Raw genomic sequence first — 23,861 nt, forward strand, 5'->3', positions numbered from 1 at the left:
TGTATGTCAGGTCTTTTACATTTTTATGGCTTTGTCCAGGTATTTGTAACTTGAGATTATGAGTTTTGAGTGGTCAGGGAGCAGGACTCAGAGGCCAGAGTATCTCCAAAAGAATTGGAAATCTCTCTACCTTCCTTGACCTTTTTGCATTCTCTTCCAAGGAGGGAGGGGACATAGGGGCTTACCCCTCTGCTAAACTCTCCAAGGGAAGCCAGCAACTTGAAATTTCTTTACCTTCTGCTCTGCTGACCAGCCTAGGTGAGGACCTAATCTGGGGTCATGTGGAATTAAGTCCCGTCACAGTTCCCTGAGAAGTCGGGATATGCCCTCCTGTGCACCTGAGGTGTGAGCCCCTCTTACCCTAGTCAGGCTGAATGTCATGGCCAGCAACTTTCTGCACATCCTCCAATGATATTGCTTTCTTCCCTTCTTGCCTACTTTTGTATTTTAGTTCAATAATATGCCTCATAGATTCATCCTTGGATTCTTTCAGTTTTGTTTGGCAGGTATTTACCAGGGCATCTACTCTCTGCCACTGAATGTAGAAAATAATTTAGTAAAAAGTTAGTAGCTCTAGAAGCTTATTAGTAAATAGATTATGAACACATTGTACTATGGCCAGTGGTCATTTTAATTTAACATGTAGTAGGAGAAACAGAAAGTAATATTGTAGGCTGTGTGTTCCTAATATCACTGGGTTTTTGAGGATGGACCGTGGGTATTTTTCATCTCTTTGTCTCTGCAGCTGGCAGAGAACCTGACATCAAGAAGGCACCATAAATAGATGTTAGGGATGAACACGAGTAATTCAGTAGAAGTTATTCCTGATCGTTACGAAGTACACATGCCAAAGCCCCATTTTCCATTCTCATGCATGTCTATATAATGAACTCTTTGTCCTAAGGAAACTAGCCAAGAAGCGGAAGGAGACAATGAGCAGCACGAGGCAGGAGATGACTGTGATGGTGAACTCAATGGACAAGAGCTATGCCGAGCAAGGCACCAACTGCGATGAGGCATTCTCATTCATGGACACACACAATCTGAACGGGAGATGTAAGTGCACACATGTCTTATCTTCTAGTACATTTCTCTGGTTTTCCAGGATGCTGGATAGGACTAGGGCATAAAAAACAAAACTCCCTGAAGAATTCTTATGCCCTATTAGTTTCTCCATCCCTTTCAGCAATTCTGAAAACTCTTTGTGCCATGGGTTGCATAGGAGAGGAAGATATAGCAGAGATGATAGGGCCAGACCAGGGAGTGCAGGAAGCCACAAGTAAGTTTCTGTGAAGCCTTAGTGTTGACATGAAGGCTTTTCTCTTCTTGAAGGGGAAGACACCTGCTTCTCATCACCCTTTTTGCAGTCGAGATCCTGTTTGTAAGCTAGCCAGTTGTGGAATTACACAGGGAAGCCTGTTCTAAACAGCTCACTAAATGGCAGTAACAAGTTAATTGTTTATTTGTTTAGCTGACAGGTTCTGCCTTGATTATAGGGCTATTAATGGCAATTAATAAGTTAAGCTATATTTCCACTTTGCAAGTCTCACATCTCACACCAGGTGGGTAAACCAAGCTTCAGCTCATGCCCTCCCAGACTGCCACCTGTGATCTAGGTACAAGGCATTATTTTAGAAAGCTAACAATTCAGTTGAGTATGTGAAGAACAAAAGGCGCTGTTGTGGTGTCCCTGGTGATCCTGTCAGAGACCAGAAGTAAATCCCCCGTGGATGCCTGATTCTGTGGTTCATGGCCATGCTGGGTTCAAGGGCAGAGGTTTCTTTACTGTGTGAAATCCATGCCCACAGACTGACTCTGACACTGGCTGCATAATTAGCATGTTGGACAGCAAGAGGATGGAAAAAATGTGCAGCTATCACCAACACTAATAAAAATGCAGAAAGTCTGGAACCATGACTGAGAAGCACAGAAATCAGGTCTCGGGGGTTGGGTGAGAGGGCTGATACCAACGTGGACAGTGTGTGCCGTGTCCAGACCACCTGCTCGGCCTGTTCTTTTGCTACAGCCCCCAGGCATCCCATCTGCCCACCCTCTCTCTAGTCACTACGTGGTCAGTGTCCACCTCTCCCACACTTTGCCCTTCTGCATTCAGCGGGGCTCCCCAGAGCTTCACCGCAGACTGTTTTCTATTTATGGTAGCTACAGTTGCCCACTCTTCCTACTTAGAGGCACTACATTCATTCATCTATATGCATACCGGCCCAGTGGAGCAGGAGTTTAGCAGACATCTCTGTCAGCTGTCACCCCAGTGGGGAGGGTGGCTCTCTTCATCCTTGGTCATTGCTTTTTGCCCTTTAGTATCATTTTCAGTGTAAACGACATAATCTGTATACTCCAGTATCCCACAAACTACATCCTTTTTTCATAGAATTTTCTCTTTTTTTGTATCAAATATTTTATATATACATACACATATATAATTCATTTAATGGCCAAAATAAAGCAATTTACGATACACTGTTGTGGGCTGGGGTGGGAATAGTCCTGCCTATCACCAACAGGGTTAGAATCTTGATAGTAGTGGTTAGTTCTTCAACGTCATTATGAAAGGGGCCACACGGATAGGTGCTCTCACTTTCTTTTTTTTTTTTTTTTAAAGGTTTTATTTATTTATTTGACAGAGAGAGAGAGATAGTGAGAGCAGGAACACAAGCAGGGGGAGTGGGAGAGGGAGAAGCAGGCTTCCCGCCGAGCAGGGAGCCCGATGTGGGACTCGATCCCAGGACCCTGGGATCATGACCTGAGCTGAAGGCAGACGCTTAACGACTGAGCCACCCAGGCGCCCAGGTGCTCTCACTTTCTAGGATAACCCGTTAATTTTCTAAATGTCCTATTTCGTGGTGAAATTCCTCACGCATAAATTTACTAGAAATTGCCTGCCCAGATGACTAGTTTCTAGGCTTTTGAAGTTTGAACAACAGGAGATATTTGCCTCTGGTCAGGAAATTTAATTTGGCAGTTATTTCTTAAAAAGTGAATGTATCTGTGGAAATCCATAAATGCTCAGGCAAAGAGGTTGCTGTAGAAATCAGTATCAGCTTCCTTGGCTCATCTGCCACAAGCCATTATTTTATGCTTCCCGTCAATAAAGCTGATAGAGGAAACACAGCTAGGCCTTCCATTTTCCTCCCACTCTGTGAGCAATGACTAGGTGCTGTCCATTCCCCAACCATTGGAGTGACCGTGACGGTAACTTTATGAACTACTGGGGAAGGAAACGTGCAGGAGAGGGCTTCATTAGACCCCTAGGCTTCCAGTCCCAAACCTATTACAAGTCTGGGTATGTCTGAGGTCTTTTAGGGCTGGGAGGTGAGTAGCTTTTAGAAATGAGACAGAAAAATGAAATTGGAGAATTTAAAAATAAGCACAAGCATATTTATAAGAATGGGGAATAATCTGCCTACTAAATCAAATGGGAGTTGTACCATCTTCTTTTAATATGTTATACAAAGGGGAAAAATAAATATGTATAGTAGGAATGGGTTTCATTTTTATACTAAAGACAAAAGTATTTAAAATATATTTTAAAGGGTGAAAATAAACAGCTATTTTGTATCTGCTTTGCACACTTTTGCCAATGACATAAAAATGTCTGCAGGTAATAGACATTATTCTTGCTGACCCTAGCACATTTTATAAGTACTCAGGGTTTTTGTTCTTATTTTCATCAATTACCCTCTTTTTTCCTGGCAGTTTACCATAAACATGCATTATAAATATGATACCTCTTTATTTTAGAAAAATATCTTATAAATGACAACCAGCCTGGGTTCTGGTTCTTGGTGTGTCATTTATTAATTCTACATTTTAAAAAAATAAACAGTGGTTAAAAAAAACACTGTCATAGAGGAACTTCTCCAGGAGAGCTAAAATATATTAACATGTCAGAATAGAGATAACGTACAATATCCACAGGGATTTGGTACTTCTTCCCATAGTAAAATGATGTAATTGGGTATTAGTGTCCTGATCTGGAACTTTAGCATCAAATAAATCATATAACTACATCAGAAAGTTAAGATTTAGACTTACATTTAACCAACTTGAACACTTGAACACATTCAAATTATTTATCCTTATTACTTGAATGAAATTAAAATGATTTTAAAGCACTAATCAATTAAGATGTTGAAGACAGTTCACAAACTACTTTTAAAAAAGGAAGTACCCACTTTCAAAGAAATCAGATTAATTGGATGGGATCGACTTTCCCTCCCAATAACAGAGAGGGAGAAAGGGTCTAATAGTTAAATCCTGAGTCTTTCAGAGGACTGAAAAATGTGCATTTTTAAAAAGACTGAAAAGACTAACAGAACAATATGTAGGCATGTAGCTTTCACCTTAAATATAGTGCACACAAAATATCACCTTTATTTTTTGTAAACCAGGTCATAACCTTATAGAAAACTCTCAGAATATCCAAAATAGGAGGAAAGAGAGGAGTTAGAAAACTGTGAAAACCTTGACTTTCAGAAAATTCTCCAAAATCCATGTGTAGACACCTCCTCATACCCTTAGTTATTTAAAAAAAAAAAAAAAAAAAAACGCTGGCATGATACTAGAATTCTACAAGCAAAGGCTAGAAGTCAAAATAAATAGAAGTCTAATGAATTTCTCCATTCAAAATGGCGGCAGAGGTTATGAGGATTTTTCTTCATTTGTAGAGTAAGAAAATCTTTTAAGTGTTAAAAGGGTGTTTGTCCCCTAAAGTACAAATGATTCCCTGGAGACAGTGGGGAATGACAGTATTTACCACATAGACTTCAGTAGATGTCTGGCGTTTCTTCAGTCAAGTCTCTACCAGCACGGTGTCCTTCTGAGTGACTTCGGAGGGCTGTATTTTCAGGTACTGCCTCTCTGCCATTGCTGACTAGTCCTTCTCTCATTTACAGCTGTGTCTTCACCCTCGTCCTTTACAATGAAAACGAATACACTGAGCACATCGGTGCCCAATTCTTACTACCCAGGTAACAGATTTTTCCTTTGTTCCATCCATTCATAACCCCTTAGCAATCAGAATCAATCCGTGCTCTCACTTTGCTGTCCATGATGCTTGATACGTTTGATGTGTTGTAACCCGATGCTTTCTATGGCTTTCTGCGGGAAAAGTGGGGGGCCTTTCATCAATCATTTACTGTTCTTTCTCTTTTTACTTTCTCTGCATTGACCTGCTTATGATGTATGACAGACCCATTTGTGCCAACTGCAATTTTAGGTGAGAACATTTCCCTTTATCACAGTTTACTGCAGGAGTAATTTAGAAAGTCAGTGGCCACTCTCTAGGAGGCTGGAGTTCTGTATGACACAGGGATTGTAAGCAGGACAAGGGGGTTGTGGGTGGCCTGGGAGAAGGGCATAGATAATAAAAAGACTCTCCAAACAGTCTCCATTGATAAGAAGGGTTTGCCTGGGGTATGTTGGAAATGCTACTAAAAGATTCAAATGAGCGAGCCCAGCTCTAGTATTTTCCCTTTCTGTGTTCAGAATTTAAAGTCAGATTTGATCCCAAGGGAAAACACAGTATGTCATCACTCCGCTGTGTACTTACAAGAGCTGAATTCGGTAATGTGACAGTCGTAAAAGTAAAAATCACTTCTTATTATTTTCACTTATCACTAAGCTCTAAAAACTTCAATTTCAAAAATAACATTTTTCTAATTATGCCAAATGTTATGCAGAAAAATGATCACAGCAGAATCTGGGCCTCCCTTCTCAGAGCCATTCAGGGCACCCCCAGCATTCCAAAATGTCTGTCACACAGTAGAATTTCAAAGGAGCTGATGTTCTCAGCAGCAAAGTGACAAGATGGCACTTTATAATCACATGGTTTATTATGTGTCATGGTTTATTATATGTCAGATGTCACTAGAAATGAAATAAAATGTTAGCCCAGTGGGGCAGAATGCATTGAAAATATAAAATGTTCCCCATGGGGAGCCGAAAAAAAATCCCATTTGTCCAGTGTAAGAAGGTTCTGGAGAAATGGCATTACCTGGCTCTGATAACCAAATAAGCATGAGCTGCTGTTGCATTTGAGATGCATCAGTAATCCAAGTGTATCACGGCTGTGTTCTCTTTCTACTACTAACCTTACCGAGAAGGAGCACAACACAATCGACTTCAAGGTATATACCAATTCATTGTAGCAAAAGTTCCATCCTCAGCTGTTTGACTTCTGCTTCCTAATTCTCTTTACAAGGGTTGATATCTTTGCAACATAATTTTTCCCCCTGTGCTTCTCTTTTCTCTAAGTTGTTATGATTTTTGTAGATAGGGCGATTTGTTTTTCTTATGATATTTTCTGGGCTTGAGCAAGTTTGTTGCCTGAGTTACAAGTGAACTCAGACAGAAGTGTAAGAATGGACATAAACCCAGATTTTTGGGGTTCACAAAAATGAATACAGCTCACTAAAGCCCTCTCCCCCTTTTCATGCCAGCTATATGGGGAAAAGGCTGGTTTTTTATTCTTCTCATAAGTAAGGGGCACAGGCTAATTTTAGGCACCCGAACAAAGTAATCTACATGCAGATGACATTTGCAGAATCTCTTGATAGGCAAAGATTTGTGATTTCTTTGTGTGCTGTGGCATTCAGTCTGCAGCTCCTTTAGTAGATGTTCTGACCTTGGGGGAGCTGGAGTGGGGAGGGCTAAGACATGCACTGTCAGAGGGAAGAAAATGTTCAGATTGCACAGCAATCTTATCTTATTAAGATAAGCTCATTTAAACAAATATCATTTTTTACAGTCACTGCTTTGTTAGTACAAACACTAAGGACATCTTTTAAACTTGGTTAGGCTTCTTTACTGAAAGGGAATCACTTGAACAGACAATTCAAGTAGCAAAAATGATGCACATCTGTGAAAAATAAGTCAGCCAGATTGACAAATAACTGTTATCATGTCTGGCTTATATATGTACCAACACAGCAAATGGTGGTTCTTGGGAACCGTTCCTCCCACGGTGTTTGGTGCAGATGTGAATCTCTATATTGCATAGTAAGGATTAATGAAGTGATCCCTTGACACCATGTGAAGATGATAAGCTGGACATACATACATCTACTCTGGCACTTTTGGGGAACAGCACTATTAACAATTTATACAGACAAGAACGTTTTGCTGTGACTTGGAGCTCAGCACCCTTAAATCCTGTATTATCTCCTCCTTTTATGCTTATGTGCTAAGGTGCCCAGCCTAATGTATAGAGCTTTAGTATGCCTTTATGTCATTTTTCTTGCCAAAAAAATGAGAGAGAGAGAGAGAGAGAGAGGGAGGGAGATAGATAGATGTAGATAAACAGATATTGATAGACAAATTTTGATAGATGTTGATACTGCTTAATAAGTAGATAGAACACCTCACACCCCTCAAAAACATAGCACTCATTTCAATTCTAGATTCTTCAGCTGGTTTGTTGAGAATTGAAGATAGTCTATGAAAGAATGTAGGTAGAATTAATTCGCAGTTCTCCAAAAACCATCAGAACTGTTGGTGAGAAGCTTTATTTCTGATTTCCTCCTAGGCGTAATTTTTAACTGAAAAAATTGTTGGTAATTCTTAAACCAATATAGGAAATCAATGTCAAATGATATATTTTATCAGTAATTATTCTTTTTAAGTCAGAGCAAACTGATTAACCACTAATTTTGGTGGCATCAAGAATTTCTAATAGTGTGGGTGACCCAGTTTCATATCACAGATGGCACGAGAAGCCTTCTATTCCCTCTTTGATATCTATGTACTCGATAATAGCTCTCCTTTCTTAGATGGCCTCGGTAGTGTTTAAATGCTTTAAGACAGGTCCTGCACACTAGTAATGAGGTGGAGATCATAATGCAGCGGGGCGTGATCAGTATGGTGGTAACAGTGCTGGCCGCTCTGGGAATTAAACCTTCCAAGAATGCCTAGCCCTAGGACCAGAGCCCTACCAGGCTGCGGTGTCTCCACAAGAAAGGCCCAGATGATTCATTTAGGGGAAGTTTAGAAGGTCAGTCCACAATGGAGGGCGTTTAATTACATTCATCCCAAAAGGTACAAAACGGAGAGAATGAGAGAGGCACAGGGGGGAAACTAATTAATGTTCCATTTATTTTAATATAAAGAACAGAACTTCCTGCTGGAGTAGCTAAAAGCTCCATAGAGTCTGTCCTTCGGCAGGGATCCTGTATCCCACTTTATGAGCTTGGCAGTTGCCAGCAAGCAAATCTGATGTGAAAATGTCCCGGTTTATTTGTGACTGTTCTAATAGAATGGGAACATCTGAATTGCTAATTTCAAAGCAAATCCAAATGAAAACCAAAATCATGAAATCAACGTACCACTCCTTTTTATTTTGTCTTTGTGTCTTTAGCCACCTTGTAGTGATCCAGGTGCCATTTCAGCAACAGCAACATAGCTACACACTTGTGTACCACCTTCCATACCATGCATCCCCAGGTGTTTTGCGATGTAGATAGAACTAAGGTTTGAAAACCAGGCCCAGCCAACCGAGTGCCCTTGAACGAAATTTCCTCTGGAGCTGAATCTCCCAGTTAAAAAAAAAAAAAGAATACCCTTAGCTGAATTCCCTATTGATAAACAATCTGGTCATTTTTTTAAAAAAATGAACATATCCTTTTGTATATATGTTTTAATTCATTATACCTGAAATTAATTTTGATTTAACATTCTCATTTTAAGTGAAGTTAGCATTACATTTTATGAGACATATCCTCAATCACAAAACAGCTAAAGGGATTCAGCATTATAATGAGCTAACCTGTAGCACGTGGAACTCTTAATCTAATAACACCTTCCTGCATCAGACATTTTTTAATAGCTACAATTTCTGCAGTTCATTAATCTAATGTACTAGGAGTCTTCCATTAAAATACAGCCTCTTTAGGCTTATTTGACCAAATTTTGACATTAGTTTTATAGTACAATTTGGTTGATGTGTTCAAGAAATTTAAATGAGAAAATGTGTCGAATACAAATAAGACTTATTTAGTCATTACTTAGTTCATGGGGGATGAAAAGCAATTATGATACTATTTTAACCTCCTTTTTGTTTTTGAGTGCTTAAATAAAACACCCCCATCCTAAGGTGATAGGAGGATTGAGGCTTTGACCTCTGATCACCTACAGATAGAAAACTTAACTATAAAAGTAAAGCACAGAATAAAAACTACCTGTAATTATTCATACAGTACTATTGCTTATGCCCTGTTTCCTTTTTCTCCTCCTCTTTTTCTCCTGATATGTACCTTCTTAAAAGTGCCAATAAATGGTAAGTTCCCCCATTCGCCCTTGGAAAGGTGTGGAGGGAATGGGAGTATGTGTCTTATCTGTAGATTCTGACAAAGCCAGCTGGTTCTGCTGTGTGTCGGCCTGCATGTTAGCTCTTGTAGAACATTCCATGTGTCATGTGCTGGTCCACAACCTTCTGTCAAGCTTTCTGACACTGGAGCATGCAAGTGACTCCTCATCCGTTTTCTGTTTCCACTGTCTTTGGATTTCATGTGTCAAGTCCACATTTCTGTTGCTAGCTTTATAAGCCAGCCCATTTTGTGCACTTTTATTTTGCTCACAGAACATTTGTACGGAGTTTATTTACTTCATCATATAAGCTAGTTAATGACTCTTCGGAAGAAGACAAGGCTGGTTTTGTGCCAGGTCTTGGTGAAGTTTCAGACCAAAACTTCTATAAACTTGAGCGCCCAAAGGCTAAAGGGTTCCTACCAACTAGCTTTGTAAAAGCAATATATCGTTTGGACTGCTTTGTAAAAACAAGGATTTCTGCCTCATTCCTATCAGTATTGCCAACCCCATTTAAATTTCTAAACATCTAGCCTTTCTTTTTCGCTGAGCCACTGTGGGGATTGTTGGAGCCGTAGGTGGAGGGGATGTCAGCGGCAGCTTCTGAGCATTCTCAGTGACCCCCCACGTAGCCCACTGGTCTTCCCTCATGCCCGCCGTGGCCTTCTTTTCCTAGACGAAAGCCACACGATGGCCAGCGACACCAGCAGCTTGGTGCAGTCGCACACTTACAAGAAGCGAGAGCCGGCCGACGTGCCCTACCAGACCGGGCAGCTTCACCCCGCCATCCGGGTGGCCGACCTGCTCCAGCACATCACGCAGATGAAGTGTGCCGAGGGCTACGGCTTCAAGGAGGAATACGAGGTGAGCACGAGCACCTTCCTGGGCGCCATGCCTGGGACTGGGCTCCCAACTCCTGTAGCCAGCCGGCAGGACCCCAGGGGGCTGCCAGAAAGGGACCTATTTCCATCTGGTGGTGAGACTCCTTACCGGAAAGGTAACGTATGTAAAATGGGAAAAGGAGGACCACTTCACCATTTCCCTTCGTCCTCGTAAATATGCAACGAAACAGAGGCCAAGCAGGCTCTTTCCCCATTCATGATTACGCTTCTTGGCTTTTTCTATAATTAAGTCTGATGTTAAATCCTAATAATGTTGCAGTAGTTATCCAGGAAGAAACTGTCCACTTAAAACAATTACAGACCAACCAGTGATGTCATGTGGTGGAGATTAGGCCCCAGGAAAGGAGGCTGGCTAGTGTCACGGCCATGACAGCCGCTGTCCTGCCGGCCCAGAGTGCGTGGCTGTGCTGAGATCTAGTGCGGGCAGCTTCTGGGGACATTTCCAGGCACAGTGATGTTCTCTCACCTTCTCTAAAATGTAGGGCTCACTTTACCACCTCGGCCCCTAGCTGATTCTGTTGGAAAGTCGTTCAAGAACTGGAGAGAATTAGTTGATTTGAAGAAGTAGGGTTCAAAGAAGCATCCCATCACTTGTGTGTGTGTGCGTGCGGCTGAGGCCGGTGAGGGGGAGGAAGATAGTGGGGGTGGACCTCTCTTTTTACCTTATTAAATAAAATGAGCTCACACGCGTTGGTGGAGAAAAAAGTAGCAGCTGCATACAGTACAAACAAGATTACATAGATACGGAGCTTTGGCCATTTTAGAATGTGTCTGCGATACTACATCTCCCTAACCAACTCACAGTTGGGAAACATTTTGTCTGGAATTAAGAGTATTTTAGAAATCAGTTCCTACCACCTCTGTACCCTATGAGTTTCAAACTCTGCTTCTTTCCCCCCTCGGGGACACTGATGATACTTCATTTCATGCCCCAGATGCTGTGTTGTCTTGGGTTTAGCCCCACTTCTGAGCTGAATCGCCAGAGATTTCATTATAGCAGTCAGAGCTGAGCCATGGCTGCTTTTAAGAGTGGGTCTTTAGGCCAACGTGGACAAACGGACAGACACTCTGCTCTGCTGACATGAGCATCCTCCTTGCATTGCCAGTGACCTGAGCTCAGAAGCCTGCTGTGCCAGGGAAACTGGGCCTCAAGGGTTGGATTTCAGTCCAGGCAATATTTTCAGATAAAGTTCTGCATTTTAGCAACCCCAAAGTTCTTAGATCTACCTTTAACAATTTAGCTTGTAATTTGGTGAAACTGACTGCCTTTGCATGTTTCCTCATGCACTTTTAAAGGCTAGCTTACGAATTAATAGGATTAAGAGTAAGACTTCCAAAAGCATTAATATCTTATGAAAGACAAAATTAGGTTAGTGAGAAAATATAAGCCTAATGAATAGAGATGATGTCTTAGTTCTATCCAATATTCTGAATGCAGATATTGCTCAGATGTTTATTAAAGATGTTAATAATGTCAAAGAGATTATAGGCTCAAATACAATTCATAAAATCACCTGAGTCCCATTTTTCGTGGACTATATAAAAATACCTCAAGACTTCCTATAACACACTATAGATGAGGCATATTTGAAAACATACAAAAAAAATCATTTCCCATTCATATCTCCTGAAGAAATATGACTTGTAAGTGCAAACTAGAACAGCTTATACTCATTTGAAGCAGTTTATAATTAATGATTTATTAAGGGTTGTTATACTGAAATAAAATATTGTATTAATTAATTACATTTCAAGAAACTCTTTTTCTCATTCTAGCTATTCATGGATCAGAGAGGACTGTAATATATACATGTATCAAATCATCACATTGCATACCTGAAACTGACACAATGTTACATGTCAGTTACATCTCAATAAACTGGGTGGGGGGATAAATACTTTTAAACACCAAGACCATTATCAGTTTGTTGGGTTTTTTTAAAGAGGGAAGGAAGAAAAAAGGGAAAAAAATTAAAAAGCACATATGCTAGAGAGGAAAGCAGGAACAAATAGGGAGGTGTTACGAGGAGAATTATGAAATGGAAGGTTCTGTAGGGGATAATCCTAGTGCTCCATACACACCTCTGTGAACCGTGCAGCTGAGTGTGCAGCCTTTCATTTAATCCACACCATAAGTCAGGAGTGCCCTGGCTGCCTGGTGCGGTGTGAATCTCACTGTGGTTTGGGACACAGGCTCTGGGGCCAGACTGCCTGTATTCCAGCTCATCTCTGCATCTCTTTAGCTGGGTGACCTTGGGCAAGCTGTCTACCCTGTCTGGGCCTCGGTTTCTTCATCCATAAAATGGAATACCTATAGTGTCAACCTCAGAAACTTGTTGTGGGGATTACCTCATTTAGCATCATAAGTGCTAGACTTGAATCTGGCATTTAGTTGAAGTGTTAACCAGTAAAAGAGAAAAATACTAACTTATAATAAGATCCAAGAGAAAAGTTCACACCGTGTTCTTTACAGGGAGATTGTGTCATTTTGTGGTTTCAGTTCATCTCTGTCATTTCTTGTGTTCGGCACTCTGAGGATAGAATAAGCCAGTCACACTATGGCTCAGTACATTTTTGTTTCATCTAAAACACTCAGTGGTTTCCTTACCATGTATCATGTATCATCCAAAGTTCCCATTAAAAGGTAACTTAAATGAGTAGGTAGGTTTGATTCTGTGGACAAAGGGTTTGAGAAAATAAGTATTTCAAAATAGATGCTGTCACCTTTTATTGCTAAAAGAATATTTTCATATCTAAATTAGGAAAGTCCTAGGGAATGGTGTGACTATAGACCACCAAATACTGTTTATTTTTCTAAAAAAGTTTCTAGGGTGTCTTTGGCAACAAAAGTTGGAGGAGAGGCAGTTAATTTAACAAGTTGCTGTGCTCGTTAATTCGCCAGCGTATACTACTCAGGTGCTGTGAATCTGGCACTGCTGGGTGCTGGGGACATGGAGAACTTCCTGCCCCACGCTCACCCTCCGGAAGCTCACGCCACTGGAGGAAGCAGCCATACAGGGACTACAGCAGGTCTGTAAGCTTAAACCCCACAAGTGAGATTCGCGGCAGTCCTTTCAAGGCCCCTGGGGGCACGTTGGCTAGTCTGGGGTACCAGACTGAGCGAGGATGACTCTTTCTTCAAAAAAGTGAGTGGGAGTTGGCCAGGAAATGGAAGATGGCAGATTCCAGGCAGACACAAAAGCTAGAGAATGGGGTGTACTCCAAAATGGCAGTAGTGCTTGTGCCCAATCCTAGGAAGGGCTGGGGGTCACGGGTAGTCAGGCTCTGATCACAAAGCATCCCACCAAGAAGTTTGAACACCACTCTGGAAGCCATGGGAACTGAAGAAAGACTCAGATAACATGAGTCTCTCCTATATTTGGATGGAGACTCATTCCTGCACTATTTAGCACAACCTAGTTGTTAAACATTATTTGTATGAGGCACACAGAAATTGCTTGAAAGATAATCAGCACCCAGAAAAGTACAGGGGAGGAGGAAACTATTCACTGAAAAGTGTAATACGAACTAGATTGCTCCATTCCCATTAAAAAAAAAAAAAATCTATGGAATGCTTGGCTTCAGGATTCACTGAAACAATGAATGATGTTACATCTCTGAGGATAAAATGTCAAGAAAGTCTCCAGTTACTGCTGTGACTCGCCAAAATGAATCGCTTGGTCTTTCTGATTTTCTTCAATCCATGTGTATTGGGGAAAACCAGCCCCAATAGTGACTTTCTCTATGTTGACACTGTTTCAACCCGTCTGTCTTTATCTTTTCCAAGACAGAAATGTCTGAAAATTGTCCTAAGTGCTGGAAGGATTCATTACTGTTCAAGTAGCCGCCAGAAGTGTGTCCAAACCAAAGGGAAGACATGTGGTGGGGACGAGGCTGAGCAGCACTGAGTGCAAATTTTATATTTGATTTTGTTCTAACAAGATCATCATATGGCATATCTCACCAGGGAAATGCAGTAATTTGATTCAAAAGAAACTCAGACATGAATCACAATAAAAAAGTAAACATGCTGAATTGAACAGAAAATGGCAGGTTGTCATCAGAGAGTGGATCAGGGATCTCGGGAGAAAGACGGAACAGAAAGGGCAAGTTTGTTCACGTTGCTACAGAAGAGGAGCTGGTTCTTTCTCCCAACAAGCAAAGAGCAGTCTGTGCTAACCCCTTGGGGAACATCTGTGGGTTTACCAAAAATGGGAGAAAAAAAAGATAGCTACGCAGGAGGAATACAAGGTAGGACTGAGCCATCCTCCCCGCCTCCCCCCCCCCCGCCCCCGCCCTGCCGCAGACTTGGGCCTCTGTCCCCTGGAGTCCCGATGACTCTGCTGCTCCTCCCTGAACTGACAGGCCCCATTCTAGACACGGGTGTCCTGTGCCCTGTCACTTGTCACTGCCCCAGGGAGCCTCAGCGGGGATCCTGCGGGGTTGGAGAGCAAATCTCTCCCCCTCCTTGGCCCCAGAAGGCCTTCTTTCTTTCTCTATTTTATGACTAATTCGAAGTCCCTTTGGATCTCCAAGCAGAAAAGACATTAATCTTACGTAGGACCACAGTTGCTTAATTCTGAAAGAACACATTTTGCTATCACTGTAAAATTAAGAGAAAGGAAGGACAGCACTTTAAAACTACTCCCAGTTAGGGCATCCGGAAAAACACAGATGGCACTATTTCATTAGCTAATGGTATTGCTCTGGGCCACAAAAATTTATTTTCCAATTACTGGAGCTAAAACTTATAAACCTAAGTAACGCTTTGCAGCCTGCTCTTGAAAAAAAAATAAGTGTATACATATATATCTAAATATATTTAGAAAAGTATTCTTCTCATCCCACTTACTTTTCTCCTGTATATTTCTCAAGGGTATAAGCGCTGGCGATTGATTTTGTAATTGAACATGGAGACTGTTTTTCGGCTCAATTTAAACTGGGAAATTGAAGATGTTATGCCAAAATCTTCAGGCTTAAGTACAACCTATGCATTTTTCTGAACCCTGGATTGTCTTTAAAACATGTCTATCTCCTGGTAGCCCCTTATAAGTCTTTAAAAAAAATGTATGGATTAGATATTTTCCCCTGTTAACAAAATAGCCGATTTTGTTAAATGGAGCACAATTGTTAACATTTGGCGCTTTTGTTCATATTTGACCAGGTTGTAGCAAGTGAAGAAGGAATTATTATTAAAACATCTCAGTTGCCCTTCAACATCTGTTTTTTGCTTACTTGCCTCCCACCTCAGGGAAGCCAACGAAACGTTAAGGAAACCCGCCTCCACTCTGTGGACCTTGCAGGTACAATTCCTCATTCAGCTTCAGATGCCTTTGGACAGGACAGGACAGGGAAGACAGATGTGGATCCTTAGAGGGGACAGCCCCAGAGCCTGGGAAGACAGCCCTCCCTGGGGCTGCCTGCCTCCCCCCTGCTGGAGGTTAGCTGACAGAGGGAGAATTGTACATACTTCTCAAAAAGTTTTAAGAACAGTGCACTCCCTGAAAACAGAGGGAGAGGCAGGCAGAATAAAAGGTACTTTGTGTTACTTAGCTGATAGAACCATTGCCTGACACAGCTGGTTCCATGCTTCTTTGCGCAATCTGGGGTGGAGGCACCCCCTTCCTGCTCACCTCCAGCCCACACACTTTTCAAATGTGCTTTTCAGTTCCCATTTCATATTCTGAGGCACCAGCTGAGTCAATCAATTGCCACAATCAGTGCAGGTTATTTTCTGTTCCACAGGATACAAAACAAACAAAGCAAAACCATTGAAAGCTTAAGGATGTGGAGCTAGACGGAGCATTGGCAGGCGCTGTAAGTGCATTAAGAATCACAACAGCTGTGCCTCCAATAGCTGTAGCAGCCAAGTGAGGTTTGACATGTTTTTTCCTTTAATTATCATGGTGATGCTGAGCTGGTCCATGAGAAAAAGATAAAAACTTCTTTCTGAAATTTTGAAGTTGCTCAAGCTATTTGGGGCAAGTCAAGCGCATGCGTTTATAGATACTTTCTTGGTAGATAAAAGTTTCTGCATGCTTTTAAATAATGCAGTAGAAAGAATTGGTTTTACGATGAGTCGTTGGTTTTTTTTCTAAACTGCAAATACAAAAATTGTCTATTCTATTTTATTAGCATGCTCCATGTTGTCGTGCTTGCTTTCAGGACCTCTTATGTGTTAGCTGGTTTTTTAATTCAGTTGTCTCTTGCCCATGCCCCTGATGATATCACGTACAAGCTCAAACTTCAGAAAATTTGCTTAGAAATTGTTGTTTCCTACAACAGTGTGTCTTCCCTCTGATGAGAGTTGATGGCCCAGACATTTACCAGCTTGTTTCAAGCACCTCTGGTCAACTGTCTGGTTTCCATTTGGAAGCTGGTGGTTAGAATTTTCTACCCTGGGAGAAGTTGAGTACTTTTCCCACTTGTTAACATGCTTTTAGTGTCAGATGCCATTAGTCACAGGACCCGGCCCAGAAGGGACTGCAAATGTGACTGTGTCCTAGCTCTCATTGACCTCATGGGTGTTTGGGATCAGTCGGATGGTGTCACCACCCACTAACTTGGCCTAGCGAGCCTCAGCACAGCCGTCCTTGCCCCCTCCCTCGCCCTCACTGCCACATCAGCCGCCTACAAGTCCTGAATGCTCACCCTCCCCACCATTCTCAATTCCATCCCTTCCTCTCCAACCCCACTGCCTGGTCCTCACGTCTTGCCTGAGCCATCGTGAAAAGTACCCTAACTTACCTTTCCACACTCATGTCCTCTCTTCCTTCTCCACTCTGCAGTCAGTTTTCTTTGTAAAAGAAAGATGTTATCACGTGTGGTGCTCAAAACTCTGTGTGGATTCCTTCCAAGTCTGAGAAACTCCTTAGCATGGTCTCCTCAGACCTCCATGACGTAATCTCAGCCTGTTCTTCAGGCTTGATTTTGAACTGCGGCCACTTTCTACCACGTGCCTTACTGTCATCTCTCTGCCCCAAGCACCTTCATGACTCTGGGCAATGCTTCATGTTGTGACCTCTGCCTAGACTAACTTCCAGCTCCCTCTTCATGGGCCTGATTCTGATAGACCCAACTCAGATGTTACCTCCTCTGGGAGCGCTCCTGGTTCTCACAATCAGAAACAACCTGGCCCTCCACTGTCTCATAGCTCTGTGTTCAAGTAACGTAATAGGCAACATATCAATGGATAATACAGCGGGCAGTATCTTAACTGATAATATGCTAGGCTATATATTAACTGACTTATTCAATAGATACTTGACAACCACTGCTAAATAGAAGTTACTTTATATTTGCTAAATTGATTTCTGCGTATTTAAACACACACACCCCTAGAAGGGAAGATGAAATTAAAGATGGATAGAACTATGACAAAATACATGTAATGATATAAATCATCATACAGGATCGAGTGAGTTAGCAACAGCCAACCAGAAAAAACTGTGCTGACCAAGTTGAACCTTACCAATAACCAATCATTTAAAACTGGTACTAATGGATGTGGGTCCAGATGATCATTCTACTCACTGAATGCCAACCATGTGTTTAAAATTTTTAGGATAAATATTTATAATCCATGTTTGCTTTAAATTTCTTATTTAATTTCAACAGAAATAATGTAGAATTAGTTAGGTGTGACTTTAACATGACCATTCCAAGAAGAGAAACTATACAGTTTGAAAGCTCATCAAAGTAATTTGTGTTATCATGGACATATTTCAGCAGGAGCAAAGTTTGGAGGAGCAGACTTTTCATAAAGTCTTAACTGGCTCTTAGAGTTTTGATCATGATATTGATGGTACCTACCTCTGTCTTAACACCTCATGTGTTCAGCATTGTACAGAGACACGCACACACACAAATACGCATGCACACATGCATAGGGATCTTTCTAGCCACAAAGCTAGTACATCATCATCATACCCATTTACAGACGAGGAAATGATGCCAAATTTAAGTAACTTCCCCAAGGCCATCCCTCCATCGAGTGGCAGGATTTATCCCATATCCGTCGACTCTAAAGCCCATGTTCTTTCCATTGTGCCAGTCACTTCCTCACGCAACACCACAGAGCTACAAACCTATGGAAATTAACCTTGTGGTTTATTGATTTGACTTGTGATTTCATGGCAGGAGTGTTATTTTTCCTCTCTGTGGTTTTGTTTGCTTTGAAGCGTTCTGTCCTCTGGCAGAGGACGCATCCAGCCCTGCGGTCCCACTGACAGTGCCAACTCTGCCTTTTTGCATCTCGGCAGCAGCAGATGCTGCCCATTAATCTCAGTGCCCCAGCTCTGAGAGCGAGGTCACTCCAGTATTGCCCCTCTCCTGCTCTAGTTTTTCATTGTCAAGAAATACAGGAGACTCAGTCTGCGGATATCAGCCTGCCTGGCTCCTCGGAACCCCACAAGGACCAGTGATAAGCTAAAATCAAGGATAGCTCTGAAGAATGTGGATTCTATAAGCTGCTTCCCTGGATCATGACTGCCAAGCAACCCAGTACAGGGAGGGAGGGAGGGAGAAAATGAACGTGTAAACTTGAGTTGTGTGTGAAAGCCTAACGTTTTCTGAAAAACCCTTTCTGGAAGATGTTGAATCTCTTTTCAATGAGATGATACAACACAAGGATGACAGTGTTGTTAACTGGCTCTCTGCTCTCCAGGCAGAACCAAGATAACCCCTTGAAGCTTTGACTGAATGATACAAAAAATAACTAGTTGAAAAGTCAATCATTTTTTCCCATCAATAGTGCTATAAAGTAGAAAGGACAATTGCTTGGCAATCAGAAGACTTGGGTCCCAAGCCGTTGACCTGTCATGTCACTGAAGAGACTGCTGGACCCTCCAGCAAACCACTCACCTTCCCTGAAGAAACTCAATCAGTTGTGGAGACCAAGTGCTCATTGTGTGTCTCTGACATCAGGGTAGTGCTGTCCCTCAGGGATGCCAGACTTCCAGTTTGGTTGACAAATGCCCACGGATGGGATGTTTTCCAGTGGGCAACCCTGACTTCCTGAGAGCCACAGCCAAGCGGTCACTATATAGGTGCCATCACTCAGCATCCACGGGCAGCTCTCTGGCTCTGCCTTGCCAGTTGTGAGTTTAGTCAGCATTTCTGAAGGAGGTGGTTTCCATCCCAATATGACCTTTCTAGCTTTTCCTCCCCTCTGTTCCTCCAACTCAACCCCTTCCCACTGTGACTTCTAACTCCCACCCCATTTCCAAAACACCAAGAACTCTGAATTGAGAGGATATGGTAAGAATGTTAGTCCATTTTTATATCAAGCCCTTACCATGTCTGAAATGTGTTTATGATCATAATTCCAATATGTCTTTAACCCCTACTGTCCCAGTTTTTAAGGATCATGAATAATAAGGAAATATATGGATTAAATGTTTTGAATTACTTAATTTCACACATCATATTGTATCAATTCACATGATCGTTCCATGTATTATTCAGACCAAAATAATATTGAATCAGAGCCCATAATCTTTTTGACCTGCTCTATCACTGAAAAGAAAGAAAATGTGCTAAATTTTCCCATTTTTTCTTTTGCATCTTTTGAAATAAAAGTAGTTTTACATCCATGTTGGAATTTGCCTGTATTACTCAGTATCTTACATATTTAAAAAATTTCTAACTCCCTTTATCTTTTATTTTTGCCCTTTAGGAATACCTTTTATCTGTTTACTTTTGGGAAATTATACAAGAGATACTGAACAGTTATAATGTCTTCATTGTTAATTACAAATATACAGCATATGTTTTTATATATTGTATTTGTGTGCTTTAGGTAATTATGCATTTGAATTCTTTGCCAATTTTACGGCCAAAGTATTTCACTTGGCTGATTACTACGTGTATTTTAAGCCTATTTCTTGAAACATGAAGAGAATATACTGTAAATCCAATTAACATAATTTATCTGCCTAGAGAATGCTGGCTTTTATTTTTTCTCTATTTTAATGATGAAAAACAGTTGTAGGATAGAGAGTAACAAAATATGTCTTTAAAGGTTTCCAAGTCCCAATTTTATTGTTATTTTCCTTTAAAAGCAACATGAGGGCACCTGGGTGGCTCAGTTGATTGAGCATCCTACTCTTCATTTGGACTCAGGTCATGATCTCAGGGTCCTGGGATCAAGCCCCACGTGCGGCTCCTCCCTCAGCAAGGAGTCTGCTTGAGGATTCTCTCTCTCTCTCCCCCTCTGTCCCCGCCCCCACGCATTCTCTCTCTTTCTCTAAAATAAATCTTAAATAAATAAATAAATGCAACACATAATTTTTGAAAGAAATTTGGAAATTTTAAGAAAAGTATAAAAAAAAGAAAAGAAAAATCACCCATAAACCCACTATCAATTTTCAGTACATTTCAGTACATCCAATATTTTAATGCATTAAAATCATTCTATAGTTTCATACCGTGTTTTCCCACTTAATATTGTATCACAAATGTTTCCTACGGCTTTATCTTGAACAGTGCTATGAATAATTCTTTGGATTTATCTCCATTATTTTCTATGGATAGATTTCAAGAGATGGAATCACTGGTTCAAAGTATATAAGGTGCTTAAGGTTCTTCATGCACATTGACAACTTGCTTTCCAAAAAGGTTGTACCAATTCACACTCATCATGAGCAGTCTCCATGAGAATGCTTATTTCAACACACCTGCACTACAATGAGCAATAGTCAGTTTTTATTTTTAGCCCTTGCCAGTTTGACAGGTGAAAAGAGTTTGACAGAAAAAAAACACTAGGGTGTTAAGGTCTCTTACTGACTTGTATGCATTCTTTGATGGCCTACCTTGTTCTCCTTTAGGAATGCATTGGCAGTCCTTAGGCTTTGTGCTTCCCTAATCCACAAATCACCTTGTCCATGGAAAATATGGACATTTTATACGGGGCACCTTGGTGGCTCAGTCGTTAAGCATCTGCCTTTGGCTCAGGTTATGATCCTGGCGTCCTGGGATTGAGCCCCATACTCCCCCTGCTTGTGTTTCCCCTCTCACTGTGTCTCTCTCTGTCAAATAAATAAATAAAATCTTTAAAAACAAATGTGGACATTTTATACAGTCAACTTCATGAAAAACTGTGTAATTTTGTTTGGAATTTTATGGGATCCATTTATCAATCTTGGGAGAATTGACCTCTTGGCAATATTAGATTTTCCTATTTGTTAATATGGTTTATGTCTCCATTTATTTGGCTCTTCCTTTATAATTTTTAGTATAGTTTCAATAAGTTCTCCATAAAATCTTGTACATCTTTTAGCTATGTGTACTTTTTTTGTTATGGCAATAGCATCTTTTAAAGTTACATTTTCTTGGGGCACGTGGGTGGTGCAGTTGGTCCACCATACAACTCTTGGTTTTGCCTCATGTTGTGATCTCAGGTCGCGATCCCAGGGTGGTCATGAGATCAAGCCCCACATCAGGCTCCACGCTCGGCTTGCAGTCTGCTTAATATTCTCTCTCCCCTTTCCCTCTGCCCACCCCCAATTGCGCTCTTTCTCTCACTATCTCTCTAAAATAAGTAAAAATAAATATTAAATAAATCCTAAATAAGTCTTAAAAAAAATAAAGTGGGTAACCTGGGTGGCTCAGTGGGTTAAGTGTCTGCCTTCTGCTCAGGTTTTGACTTCAGGGCCCTGGGATTGAGCCCCGTATCGGGCTCCCTGCTCAGCAGGGAGTCTGCTTCTCCCTTTTCCTCTCCCTCTGCCCCTACCCCCGCTCGTTCTCTCTCTTTCACTCTCTGTCAAATAAATAAATAAGATCTTAAAAAATTAGTTTCATTTTCTTTTTATTTCAAGTATATAGAATACATGCATAAGTATATAGAGGGGTGTGTGTATATGTGGCTGTGTACATGTTTATGTGCACACACACATACTGTTGCCTTTTGTATATTGCTCCTATGTCCAGAAACATTTTTCAGCTATCTTTATTTCAGTGATTTGTCTGTAGATTATTCTAGAGTTTTCTGTGGAGAAATCACATCTACTCTCATTAATGACTATTTGTTTCTTTTTAATCCTTACACATCTTATCTATTTCTTCTTATTTATAAAGCCGACTAGAACATTCAGTACAACACTGAATAAAGCTTAGGTTGGTAAGCATCATTGTCTTGGTCCTGATCTTAAGAGAAAATTCTTTTAATGATTAATAATTAGTTGGGATTAGGTTGAGGATATTCCCTCCCATCCCTGGTTTATTGATATTATTTACCATGGATAGATATGAATTTGATAGAATGCTCTTTCAGCACTTATTGTCATATAAAATAATTACTTGATTTCTTTAATATGTTAGTGTGGTGAGTTCATTCATATAATTAATATTCTAATATTGAACCAACTCTTCATTCCTGGAATAAACCTAATTTGGTCATGATACATATTAAACATTGCTGAATACTGTTCGCTAATGATTTTTGCATCTATGTTCATGAGTGAGACTTGTCCCTTAATTATCCTTCTAATTCCCTTTTTTATATTTTAGAATGAAAAGTATATGTACTTTTTTAAATGAATGGGATAGCACTCTGTATTTTTTTCTTTTTTTTTTTGGTAAGATTTCAGATTATCTTTGGAAGTAGCCTGTGGAACTGACTAGATCTGGCAGTTTCCTCATGGTAAAATTTTTAATTACTAAGTTTTCAATAGTTAATATTTTCATAGGAATTTGTGCAGTTTGTCTAACTTTGTTATGTAGAGGCATACATGTATTAATATTTTATTATCTTTCTAATTTGTCTGCACTCATGTTCCTTTTTTTCTTTTTTCATTATTAATGTTCTTTATTTGCACCTTCTGTCTTTCTTGTTTCTTGAATATTCTTGCCAGAGGTATGTTAGTTTTATTATTCACCTTTACAGAGAAATAACTTTTGGCTTTGTTGATCTTGAATATTGCATTTTTAAAGATTCCTTCTGTTCCCACTCTTTATTAATTTCCTTCTACTTTCTTGAGTTTCTTTTCTTATTCTTAAATGGGGTGCTAAACACATTAACTTTCAAGCTTTCTTTTTTCTAATGTAAGCATTTAAGGCTCTTCATTTTTTCTCTAAGTAAGAGCGGAGTACTGTTATCATTGACTTTTGAGTGTTTAATTTTGTAATTTTCATCATTTCTTCATTGACTCATAAGTTATTTAGAGCATGTGAGTGTGTGAGTGTGTGTTTTATTTATCAGTGCATAGGAAGATTTTTTTTGTTGCCTTCTTATTAGTGATTCCTAACTTAATTCCACTACGAGCAGAGGAAATTCATCGACATTTGTGGACACTATTTAGAGCCTTACACATGGTCAACTTTCTTAACTATTCTATGTAGATTTTTTCTACCTCTTTTTTTTTTAAGAATTTTTTTTATGTTATGTTAATCACCATACATTACGTCATTAGTTTTTTTTTTTTATTCTTATGTTATCCCCATACATTTCATCATTAGTTTTAGATGAAGTGTTCCATGATTCATTGTTTGCGTATAACACCCAGTGCTCCATGCAGAACGTGCCCTCTTTAATACACATCACCAGCCTAATGCATCCTCCCACCCCCCTCCCCTCTAGAAGCCTCAGTTTGTTTTTCAGAGTCCATCATCTCTCATGGTTCATCTCCCCGACTGGTTCCCCCC

The 23,861-nt window shown here is 40.5% G+C and overlaps 1 protein-coding gene across 3 annotated transcripts in view; it reads left to right on the forward strand.

Moving 5' to 3' along the window:
- Positions 1 to 23,861, forward strand: part of PTPRM (protein tyrosine phosphatase receptor type M) — an 806,716-nt gene that overhangs the window by 634,839 nt on the left and 148,016 nt on the right. For all 3 annotated transcript variants that reach the window (XM_034995810.1, XM_034995812.1, XM_034995813.1), the window contains 3 exons: positions 905 to 1,056; positions 4,914 to 4,988; positions 9,995 to 10,182. In XM_034995810.1, the coding sequence (XP_034851701.1) occupies positions 905 to 1,056; positions 4,914 to 4,988; positions 9,995 to 10,182 (415 nt within the window). The remainder of the gene's footprint in view (positions 1 to 904; positions 1,057 to 4,913; positions 4,989 to 9,994; positions 10,183 to 23,861) is intronic.

Source organism: Mirounga leonina, unplaced genomic scaffold, assembly GCF_011800145.1.
Source record: "Mirounga leonina isolate KUSES-001 unplaced genomic scaffold, KU_Mleo_1.0 Mir_93, whole genome shotgun sequence".
Classification (NCBI taxonomy): Eukaryota; Metazoa; Chordata; class Mammalia; order Carnivora; family Phocidae; genus Mirounga; species Mirounga leonina.